The sequence below is a fragment of the Cryptotermes secundus genome, unplaced genomic scaffold, assembly GCF_002891405.2.
Source record: "Cryptotermes secundus unplaced genomic scaffold, Csec_1.0 scaffold159, whole genome shotgun sequence".
In the NCBI taxonomy this organism is placed as follows: domain Eukaryota; kingdom Metazoa; phylum Arthropoda; class Insecta; order Blattodea; family Kalotermitidae; genus Cryptotermes; species Cryptotermes secundus.
The window spans coordinates 486,570-498,706 of NW_019725416.1; the positions used below are offsets into that span (position 1 = coordinate 486,570).

The 12,137-nt window shown below is 42.8% G+C and overlaps 1 protein-coding gene across 10 annotated transcripts in view; it reads right to left on the minus strand.

Moving 5' to 3' along the window:
- LOC111863322 (homeobox protein homothorax) overlaps positions 1-12,137 on the minus strand; it is a 1,160,896-nt gene that overhangs the window by 145,256 nt on the left and 1,003,503 nt on the right. For all 10 annotated transcript variants that reach the window (XM_023849545.2, XM_033751014.1, XM_023849541.2 and 7 more), the window contains one exon: positions 3,341-3,417. In XM_023849545.2, the coding sequence (XP_023705313.1) occupies positions 3,341-3,417 (77 nt within the window). The remainder of the gene's footprint in view (positions 1-3,340; positions 3,418-12,137) is intronic.

Sequence of the window (12,137 nt, forward strand, 5' to 3'; positions counted from 1 at the left end):
TTAGCGAGCTTTATTTGTGTTCAATTAGCGTAGTGACTAAACAAGTTTCGGAGTTTCTTCCTTGGCAGCGTTTTCGAAACTAATAAATTCATGGTGGGCTATTATTTCAGTCGATAATGAGGTAACAGGTGTGTTGGGTACAAAATGAGATGAACAAGGAAGAAGGGAGAATTTATAGTTTGCCAAATAATACTTTATGAAGGGGTGTTTGTTCCGGGAAGTGAATAAAACCTCAAGAGTTAAAATGCTCCTATGATCCGGGAAAGTTCCGTAAACACAATTGCAGATTCACGTAATATCGAGGCCGATTTCACAAAAATTGCATGGTAAATAAACGACAAAGAACGGGCAGACTTCAAATAATCATACGTTCGAATGTACTATCATCATCATTATTATGTAAACTACCTACAGTTCAAATATTTGGGAACGACTATAACAAATCGAAGCCGGTCACGGTAGCCGAGCGGTCTAAGGCATGCACTGTCTTCGCTCGCTCGGAAGCCGGGATCGTGGGTTCGAATCCCACTCAGGGCATGGATGTTTGTGTGCGTTTTTCTGTGTTTGTCTACAGGTAGAGGCCTTGCGACGAGCTGATCACTCGCCCAAGGAGTCCTACAGAATGTGTAAGATCTAGTAAACCGAAGTGAAACGGAGAGTTTCATGGAGGTAGGCCTAGGCCCAAATTTGGGCTGTAGCGCCACAGAAAAAAAAAATAAATCGAAACCTGATCCAGGAGGAAAATAAGACGAGATTGTACTCGGGTAATGCTTGCTACCATTCGGTCCAGAAACTTTTGTCTTCTGGTCTGCTGTCTAAAATCATACAAAACTATAATTTTGTCTGTGGTTCTGTATGGGTGTGAAACTTGGTCTGTCATTAAGGGAGGAACAAAGACTGACGGTGTCTGAGAACAGGGTGCTGAGAATATTTGGACAGAAGAGAGATGAAGTGACAGGAGGTTGGAGAAAACTGCATAATGAGGAGCTTCATAACTTGTACTTTTCTTCAAGTATAAGTAGAACGATCAAGTCAAGAAGAATGAATGGCCGGGATATGTAGCACGCATGGGATGAAGAGGAATGCATATAGGATATTGGTGGGAAAGACAGAAGGAAACAGGTCACTGGGAAGACCAATGCGTAGGTGGGTGGACAATATTAAAATGCATTTAGAGAGAAAGGATGGGATGGTATGGATTGGATTGATCTGACTCGGTAAGTGGGGCTCCTTGGACGAGTAATCAGCCCGTCTCAAGGTCGCTACATACACATAGGATAAAACAGACAGCATAAACACACCCACAGACATCCGTACCTTCAGTGGGATTCGAACCCACGTTCCAGCGTTCGAGCGAGCAAAGACAGTTCATGCCTTAGACCGCGCGGTCACTGTGATCGGACAGTGAACTAAGACATTAAAATTGTATGCATGCTACATGCTTCAACATTGGTAAGTCGGTAAACCGCACATAGAGCCTAAGCCAAACAGCAACCTACACTCTGGGGCAAGCCAGACGGAGCACATTACAGTGGCGTTTGCAAATTTGCAATTTTGGTTTCAAATTTATCTCTGAGATGAAATGTTTCAGCCACCAGTCCACTGTTTCTACAAATCAAAACGAAACGGTGTAGCCTATACAGGCTGTAAAAGTATAACCCTCTTCCGGGTGAAATACAGTTCTAATTATCGTCATGGGCAGGAAAGCAATTAACTAAGCATTATTGGCAGTACATTTCGATGCTTTCATTTAACGCAATGATAGCGGAAACACTATGGGACGTCCCATCAAATCAACCAGTATACTTATTTCGAAATGTCAATTCAACTGAATTCGTGGAGATGTTAATTTAATTTTGGGTATAAAATAACTGCCAATGTATAAACAAGATCTGAGATTTCTGATGCTAAATTTAACAATCATATGACATAACAATGTAACCACACAATAAAACTACGATATTCACTTAAATGTTGTTAGTCCAACATTACAATATTATTACGTTAGTACACCAGATCAGAGCTAACCACACTATAAGATAAAAACATAATTATAATACAATGAAATGCAGCAAACTCCATCAATTCATGCTTTGACCGGAAACAGTACAGTGACTAGACAAGCTGGCCAATATAATTCCTACACAGTGTGTCTTTGTCTTACTAAGATATTTTATTAGGTCCATTACAGCACAGAAAACGACGCCTACAACAATTCTTCGTTGCCTCGGAAACGTCTTCACCGAGTTGTTACCTAGCAACGATAGAGGGAAACACAGACAGACCACAAATTCACCTTTGATAAAGACACGGACAACATAGAAAATGACATGTCCAACAATATCGCTACTTTTGCGTGTATCTGTTGCACCGTTAACATGCTTGCCGTGCCGTTGCGTAGGGCCGAAAAGTGATAAACTTAACCGTTTCCTAGCACAAGAATGAGGGATACACAGACTAATGGGAGAGATTCATGAAATAGGCCACTGAGATGGGCTCAGTTACCATGATATCCATACCAAGTTTCATAAAGATTGGTTCAGATAGTAAAAAGTTATTTGTGGGGTGTTTACACAGACACAAGCAGAGAAAAGATGGAGATCGCATAAGCCTACTTGAGGAAAGTAGGATAAATTAACAATATGTAGTTGAGAAATGCGTATAGGATATTGGTGGGAAAGCCAGAAGGAAAGAGACCACTGGGAAGACCAAGGCGTAGGTGGGTGGACAATATTAAAATGGATCTTAGAGAGATAGGATGGGATGGTATTGATTGGACTGATCTGGCTCAGGATAGGGACCAGTGGAGGGCTCTTGTGAACACGGTAATGAACCTTTGGGTTCCATAAAATGCTGCGAAATTCTTGAGTAGCTGCAGAATTGGCGGCTCCTCCAGAAGGGTTCAGCACCATGAGTGAGTGAGTGAGTGAGTGAGTGAGTGAGTGAGTGAGTGAGTGAGTGAGTGAGTGAGTGAGTGAGTGAGTGATGAAATCAAGGAAGATGAGGTGGCTGGATCACGCAGAAGCCACAACAGAGAAGGGAAATCTGTGCAAAAAATGTTGTCTGCTGACTTGAATAGATGAAATCATCTCGATGATCTTCGTAAAGATATGAGAACGTTACTATCGTTTACTTTAATGGATCTGGGTACGAAGATTGAGACTAGATCCCGCTAGCTCGGGACAGGATCTACTGGTTAGCTCTTGTAAACACCGTAATAAACATCTGGGTTCATAGTAGGTGGAGAATTTCTTGATTAGATTTGCAGGAACGAATGTGACCCGTGGAATTATATTTCACAGGAAATGCATCATTTCTATCGACTGCTAATTCAACTCACCAATTATTGACTTGAAGAATCGTTAGACCTGTGTCTTGCGCCAACTGTTTCTTCTGGTCCTCCGAAGGGTACGGATGCTGAAATCAAAAGAGAAGAAAACATTTCAGAGAACAGTCAACTGAAAAAAAAAAACACTCAAAAACACTTAGCCTATATTTCTCTAATCAGGCGTGACATTTGTAGGGGAAAAAATGAGTGGAGAATTGGAAATGAAGATTCCTGAGAACGGAGTAAACAGGGGTTGGACGTTTCTAATGGGGGACACTATGAATAGGGAAGAAAGTTTTTGAAACCCAAAAGAAAAGGCATAAAAATAGCATGTCAATGGTATGGAAACACGATACACGCTCACTTCTTCTATTTGACGGATATCAAAAAACATTCATCAAAAGACCGCTTCAACCCTAATTGGGCGAGATTTAAAAAAAAAAGATTTATGTTTCGTCGCTGGAATAATAATGAAATTTTGTGTAGACAGCTAACAACGATAATTAGGGTTGTGGAATCACATATGAACTTCACCTAGACGAGAGGATATGATTTCCGCGGAGACCAGAAAAAAAAAGGTTTTCATTACAAAACCCAACACTCTGCATAGCAACACATGCCAGGGTAACAGGATACGCCTAGAAGCTCTATTTAGGCAGATTGCACTGACTTGGACTTTCCCTTCTTTTTCTCGCCTCACTTCGAAGAAAACTAACAAATGGTGCAATTATAGGCGTCCATGACAACGGTGCGGTATCATGGTATGCTAAACTTCCCTGGATATTCTAAAGTCGTAATATTGAACTAGCGTCAAAAAACTGACGTCGACATCAAATAAGGTTCTCAAGCGAGGATACTTATCGTGAATTGGTACGCCTGACTCAGTGGTGCCATATCAGATTCGCATTACGAAGGTCCCGGGTTAGAATCTTGCCATGGACAACGGCTATTCTGAGATTGTTCGTGCTTATTCTTACTGTTTATATATGAATATCAGACAAAATAAGGGCCACGCGGTAGAGTAGTTGGTTGAGGTACTGTGATACAAATCGGAAGGTCGCGGGTTAGATTTTGGATGAAGTCGCTGGATTTTTCAGTTCACCTAATCCTTCCAACCGCACTATGGCCCATTAGTCGACACAGCCTCTAATAGAAATGAGTACCAGGAATCTTCCTGGGGGTAAAGGGCGGCCGGCGAGTAAGGCTGACAATCTCTCCCGCCATCTGTTAGCCGATTATCTAGAAAATGTGAGAGCCTCGAAGTCTCACAACCCTGTGGACTTCCACGGCCTGTTATAGGGATAGTTTTACCTTCTTATCTTTACTAGAAAAAATATCTTAAACTGACACCACCATTCTCATCCGTACAGACTGATCATTCACAGTCGCTCTATGAACTGACACTACACAAAACTGTGGCTCGAAGCAAGCAGAGAAACAGGCCAAATATAAAAAACGGTCGACGGCTGTAATACGTACATCGCTTTTGTAACATCAGATGCAAATAATTTTAAAAACCTAATTAAACTACATCGGTGGTATCTTCAGGAAAATAACATTGTGCGCATTACGGGCTCAAAGCGCGAAATGACGACTTTATCGATACTGGTTTAGCGGTCGGCTGGATTATATTGTAACCAACAATATCCTAGACAGCAACAATCAGTTTCGGTTCCAAGGTCACTAATATACCAAGAAGCATGTCCAATACGTACCTCTGCTCTCGACTGTTAAGATTTCTATCATATTAAAAAAATATTCCAATATCATTTTGTTGTAAACTGCAACGCAATATAAGGCACCGCAAAGAGCAGGAAAAGCGCGTCTACGATAATGAAGCAATTACTCCCTCTCCACCCTCACCCTCCACCCCAATCCGTTAGTCGTATCGCTAGAAAACAGCCAGCAAAGCAATCATGGTAATTGCGCGGCAAGGAGACTCCTGCCTGCCGGCCGTTCGGGCGCCCTGTATGAGAAAACCGCTTGATTCGCAATTGTACTATGCCATCTAATCCCAAACAAAACAATGGCCATAGAAGCTGCCTCTTCTTGTTCCCCCCCCCCCCCCTTNTGTTCTTTTACACCTTTAAAACTAACCGTAATCTGTATATGTAGCCCTACTTCCTCGTTTCTGTGTTCCCCACGCTTCGTACATTTTGATTCCCTAAACAAAATGGCCGTCAACATCAAGATTACAATCTCTGGTAACTAGACACTCCTACTTGCCAACACGCAAGAGCCAACGTATTAACAAGAAAAACATATTAATTTGTCAAATATTTTTCGTCTATTCCATACCAAACTGATCATCTATTTCATACATTTCGGTGATCTGAGACCCGGCATCTCCCGGTGCCAGAAACCTATCCTTGTCAAGTAATGAGTAATTTTATGGAGGGGAGAAGAGCTCATGTCTTAATTCAGACTCATACCCAGTTCCTTCGAACAGACCCCAGGTGTCAACAGTAAAGTCTGCCACACCTGATAATTCTGAGATGGTGCAATCCAGCTCGAATCCTGTCAGTCGATTTCTCTATGATTAACATCACCATGCCTTTTTCTTCTTCTTCGTCCAAGTGACTTACCACCAAGAGGTTTTCCTTCCAAATAATCTGTGTGTATATCTTGTTTCAAACACAAATGAGTCCATATGTTTGTAAAGCCTTCGACTCGTCTCCTCGCGAAACTGTTTTAAAGTTTAGAAATCCAGAAACTAAAACTGTAAATATTTATCGACTACATAGAGTTCGTATTTGCCATGGCAGCATTCTGTACTTAGAAGTGTTACGGAGAAGGCAGATTCAGGAAGACCCAACAACTGAGAAAATGGGGGAATTCTAAATTCGCAAAAAAAAAAAAAAACGCAAATGGGAAGAAGCAAAATCAGAATAAAACAACATAGAACACCGGAAGAGATGACGTCGTCCACAAACCCATCACAGGCAATCTTTTTTTTTTCTATTTTTGACAGCAACTCAACTAAAAAAAAATACGTACCCGGCTTACAAATAAAAGGATTTCCCCATTGCTGCTGCTCTGAGCATGGAGGGATACACATGTCAAAATGACGTGATGTTCGTTAGTTAAAATAATAATAAAAACGGCTATTCTCAGCAAAACGCCAGCCCCAGCGGAGAACGTGCCATTATCAGCTTGACATGCAGACGCGCGGTATCACATTGGGGCGGACTGCAGTGCGTGCCCAGCAGCGCCAGTGCTGCACGGGCGGGAAGTTGGCAAATTAGTACTACCAGTACTGCGTTCTGGATCATGATGGGCGGGAAGAGATGTTAGTGACAGGCCGTCAAGAGGTGTCTTTCACATGTTATTAAGGCCACACGATGCAAAATGTTGGGACAAGGGGCCCAACAATACGATCAATGAAGGCATTGTCCCCCATCAGCAGGTCAGTTGACAACTATTGAGTCTGCTAATAGGCGGCAGTAGCAATGATGTATTTTGTTATGCCTACATGGACACAGCTCTGTACATGCATCTTTTCAAATAGACCTGAATATGTTACAGGGCGACGTGGAAAACTGAAAACGCAAATGAAATGACTGTACGCACGCGGTCCCCACAATTACAGTTTCCACTGCGATGTTCTATTCAGGTTCCATATAATTTATTTAATTTTTTAAAGCCAAATGGTTCATTAAGTACCACCAGCTTTAAAGCACCTAAACTCTGCATTCTGCCCACAGAATGTATTTGCGTGTTTCGTATTCTTCTCAAAATAAACAGTGATTGTTTCCCTAAACAACATTAACCGTTTGACCTTTGCAGCGGTGACGTATATGTTTCCTGTGAGGTACGAAATAACCATTTAAATAGTATTCAGACGAAATTCAGTCTTTAATCAAAGTCCAAGTTACGTTACGATCGACGGCCAGTCGGCCAGTCTGTCTTGGTGTCAAGCTGCATCTGGAGCCCAAGACCAGATTTTTTATTACTGCCAGCCAGTTGCGGGTTTGCTTATGTAGGGCGCCCTCTCTGACGAGAGGACGTGTCTGTCGTTTAGAGCGCAGGTAGTCCTGACGTTTCCAGAGTCGTCAGGCAGCAAATATTGTCCTGAGTCCCGTGGCATTCGGAACCAACAATCACTGTGCTGGCAAGGGCCAGCAGTAACTTAGCAGTATGTGAGTCAGTCTTTAAAGGGTTAAATCTAGTCTGTGCTAGTCACCCCATGATGGTGGAATGATCACGAGTAAAATTAAAAACGGCAGAAACAACTTAATGCATGCAGTTCAGCTAAATATTATTTAAAACTTCAGTTCCTCTCTCACACAAAATGCTTCGTCTCTGTTACAAAGATTAAAACTGGTTTATACTGCATAAGGCAAAATGGCTGCTTATCCTGACAATCATATTGTGTCCTATTTGCCACATGCAGGAAAGGTTGAGCCACTGAAACTGCCGTTTCTGAGTAATACACACACCAACAATGGAACGACGGGGTTATGCCACCTGCTTCTAGGCAACGGCTAGGTAAACACACTTCCGCGCAGGCGCAATGACGTGAGGCTGCAACAGTACTTAGCTATCACGTGTCTTGTCTTTTGTGTGTAGTCCGCGCTACGCAACAGTAGAACTGTGTTTTCTGTGTTGTCCGTGCCGCGGCTATATAACACGAGTCAGCTTGCAGCTAAGAAAAGTCCAAGTAAGTTTCTTACTTGAGGTCCCAGGGTGATTGAACAAGAAATGGCAAGAAGACTTCATAGTGATCTGAAGTCCTAGTTCCTGTGTTGAAATCCGTTGCTAGAAGACGACTAATGGAAACTTAGAAACTTAGTGCGTGTGCAACGCTGAACTGCAAATTGTGTAAATCTGCGATAGCGCTGTATTAATTGTAATTATGACAAACTGTAATCTGGGTGCTAATAAATCCAATCATCCGAGCCAGAACCAGTTATTTCCGTCACGCGTTACCCCCATATTCGTGACAATATTAAGATCATAAGTAACGTCTCTTGCTAAAATCCAAGGTTTTAAGAGGTGGTTCATACGTGGTATAGTCATTAAGTTCGTGGAATGTGGTTTTATCGCATCATATTACAAGGTATTCAAATGCACTTACGCAGATCCACATCGGCCCTCAAAATAGTTGCCGTTGGCCGCTATGTAAGTCTGCCAACTTTGATATAGCTGTCGGAAACATTGGTGAAACATATTGGCAATAAATTCCTGCACGACTCTTTGCGGTCATTCCACGAACTTATTGACTGTGGTAGTATAATTACCATTGTTTTGAATAGTTAAAGTGAAATGATTCATATGAGTGTATGCCAGCCGATTGGTTTCGATCTAAACATTTAAGAAATTCTTTAAAAAATGGTAAACACTGATACAAGATTCTTACAAACAATCGAAAATAGGCGTGGGTGTAACAATTTCAATTTATAACAAGATATGTTTCAATGAAGAAAATTACAGGGTCAACTGACGATTCGTTTGGCGGGCTAAGTCTCTAGGGGACTGAAACAGAAATCATGCACAAAGCACCCTCACATGATTAGCCCATGGCTAAGCGTGTGACTTACCGTGATGTTAGAAAAATGTGGTTGAAGAGGAATGGGCGTGACTGCTCTCGTATCACATGGGCTGGGTGAATCCCCTTGTCGTCACACTGTCGACTTACCCCCTCATTATAAGTATCAGCACGCCCACTACATTGTTAACACTGCGCATATATGGCTCTGCAGGTCTTTCATGGCACACCTAGACCAGTCCAACCCCTCGGAAAAGCTCCCTTTGTTCAACAGAATTTGTTATTTTGTCACTGCATGCAATGATCATGACGCTTAACTGTACGAACAGTGACCAGACTTTGTTGATTCAATACAAAGAGTCAACTAAAAGGGATATGTAAATAAAACGGATCCTAAAAACGGAACAACTGTTTTTGGGAGCTGAGCACCCAGTGCCCAGGTGGCAGCACGCAATCTTAATTCGAAACAGCCTGAGTCCACAAACAAGAAGCTTACAGTTGACACTCATCTATCTATCTATCTATCTATCTATCTATCTATCTATCTATCTATCTATCTATCTATCTATCTATCTATGTGTTTGTCTCTATGGCTATATCAGTTGGACCGATTATGTGAGAAATGAAGAAGTGTTATTTAGAGTCAGTGAGCACAGGAATATCCTACACGAAACACGAAAACGGAAGGCTAATTGGATTGGTCATATCTTACGCGGTAACTGCCTTCTAAAAGAAGTTATTGAAGGAAAGACAGAGGGGCGGATATGAGTGACCAGAAGATGTAAGAAGATGCTGGATGACCTTGGGGACAGAAGAGGATATTTTCATTTCAAGGAGAAAGCTCTAGATCGCAATAAGTGGAGGAACTCTTTTGGAAGAGACTGTGGACCTGTCGTCTTGACAGATTAATGATGATGATGATGATGATGATGATGATGATGATGGCTATATAGATCTTTGTTGGACCTTGGCCGCTTTACAGTTTCTTGAGCTTTTTCACAGTCGGTAAGACTCCTTGGACGGAGGACGAGCCCACCGAAAGGCCGCTATCTAAACAGGACAACAAAAATAGAATAACGCAGACAGATAATCGCCTCGAGTGCGATTCGAACCTACGATCCCAGTGTTTGAGCGGGGGAAGACAGTTCATGCCTTGGCCAGACCTTGACATTCTGCGATACGTAAGTTTCACCAAAGTTCTACCCTACAGATCCACATTTCCATCTTTCCAGTTTACTATTTTCATAAGATTTACAAGAAAGTAAGGAGCTCACGATTTTCACGATAATTCTGCGTTCAGCATGAATCAGAACAGATATTGGCCAATCTTTTATGTTGATATATTACAATGCCATTAATACAGCTGCCATGAGAGCGGGTACAGCTGGTGTTGACAACGTGTTACCCATCTGTTACTACATAACGAGTGCCTGATCATTATGCAGTATGTAATCAAAACCAATATGAACACAAAAGTAAACGAACGACAAAGTTATGCCTGGGCTTGATTAATTAAGCATCACGCCATAAATACGCATGGGAAAGTGGAAGTATAGCTGCAACGTTCTTATCCCCAGCGCTACGTGGTGATGAGTGGTCAGACACACGCACCGGTAACTTTTCTTTCCCTTGGCACTACAGCCCCAGTGAGCCTAGGCCTACCTCCATGAACTTCTCCGTTCACTTCGGTTTTTCTAGATCTTACACATTCGGTAGGACTCCTTGGGCGGGTGGTCAGCTCGTCGCAAGGCCTCTACCTGTACACAAACACAGAAAAACGCACACACACAAACTAACCATCCATGCTCTGAGTGGGATTCGAACCCACGATCCCGGTTTCCAAGCGAGCGAAGACAGTACATGCCTTAGACCGCTCGGCTACCGTGACCGGCACCGCTAACTTTACATTTGGGATTAGAGCCCCCGGTACCCACTGGATAGGAGGCTGGGTGGGCCCCAGGACCTGTCTGGATGTTACAGAAAATAGAAAATCTTTTCCCCTGCCGGTAACCGAGCCCCAACTTTCGGTCATTCGGTCAGTAGTCCAGTCGCTATACCGGCTGAGCTATGCTGCCATAACCAATATGAATGCAAAAGTATAATAAATAAATGAATTATTAAGTTTAAATGTTAATGAACAAGTGAAAGAAACTATACCGAGATGAAAATTATTTTAACAACAAAACAAAAACATCGTGACCGCTTTTATTCCGTAAAGGAATACCCTGTACTTGTATCTCTACTTTTATATATTTTCCCCCTTGGCACTACAGCCCCAGTGGGCCTAGGCCTACCTCCATGAACTTCTCCGTTCACATCGGTTTTTCTAGATCTTACACATACTGTAGGACTCCTTGGGCTAGTGATCGGCTCGTCGCCAGGCCTCTACCTGTAGACAAGCACACAAAAACGCACACAAACATCCATGCCCTGAGTGGGATTCGAACCCACGATCTCGGCTTCCGAGCGAGCGAAGACAGTGCATGCCTTAGGCCGCTAGGCTACCGTGACCGGCAATGATAAATTTTACTGTATAAATATTTATATTATGCCTTCAATTACAAATATGATTATTTTGGATAGGAGCGCATCATTACACAATGAGTACTGCGAGAGTTACAATATTAATAATTTATATGTGTAGGAACATCACTGGCCAGGTCGCGCCGTAGCTCAAGCGGTTAGTCGCTGGTTTTCCACCGCGGCCGCCTGGGTTCGATCCCTGGTCTGGTCAAGTGGGATTTGTGGTGGACATAGTGGCGCTGGGGCAGGTTTCCTCCGTGTACTTCGGTTTCCCCTGCCAATCTTCATTCCACCAATTGCTCCACAATCACCTTCACCTATCATCTGGGGCTGGTACAATAGGCCAGAAGTGGCCGCAGTACAAGGGACTTAGTCCCACCCCACTAGCAATAAAAAAAGCATCACTGGCCGATCACATTGGCCGCGTCGTCTAAGGAATGAACCATCTTCGTCCATTCGTGGATTCGAATCCAACTCATGGCATGGATATCTGTGTGTGCGTTTGTTCTGTGTTTGTGTTGTTCTGTATGTAGGTAGTGGCCTTGCGTCGGGCTGATCCCCCGTCCAACGAGTCCTGGCAAATGCGCAGAGGATTAAGAAACCGAGAAAGCGGGCAAGATCCACAAAGCCTGTAGAGCCATGGACTGATAAATTACGGGCTTCGATCCAATAGCATATGGATTTTAATTTTATTAATTGGTTATAGGCATTTCACATTATTCCAAGAAATTAATATAAGAAGTTCGGTGTCGGTACTTTTGCATCTCCCTGTACAGCGACAGTTTCCTGCCCTTGGAA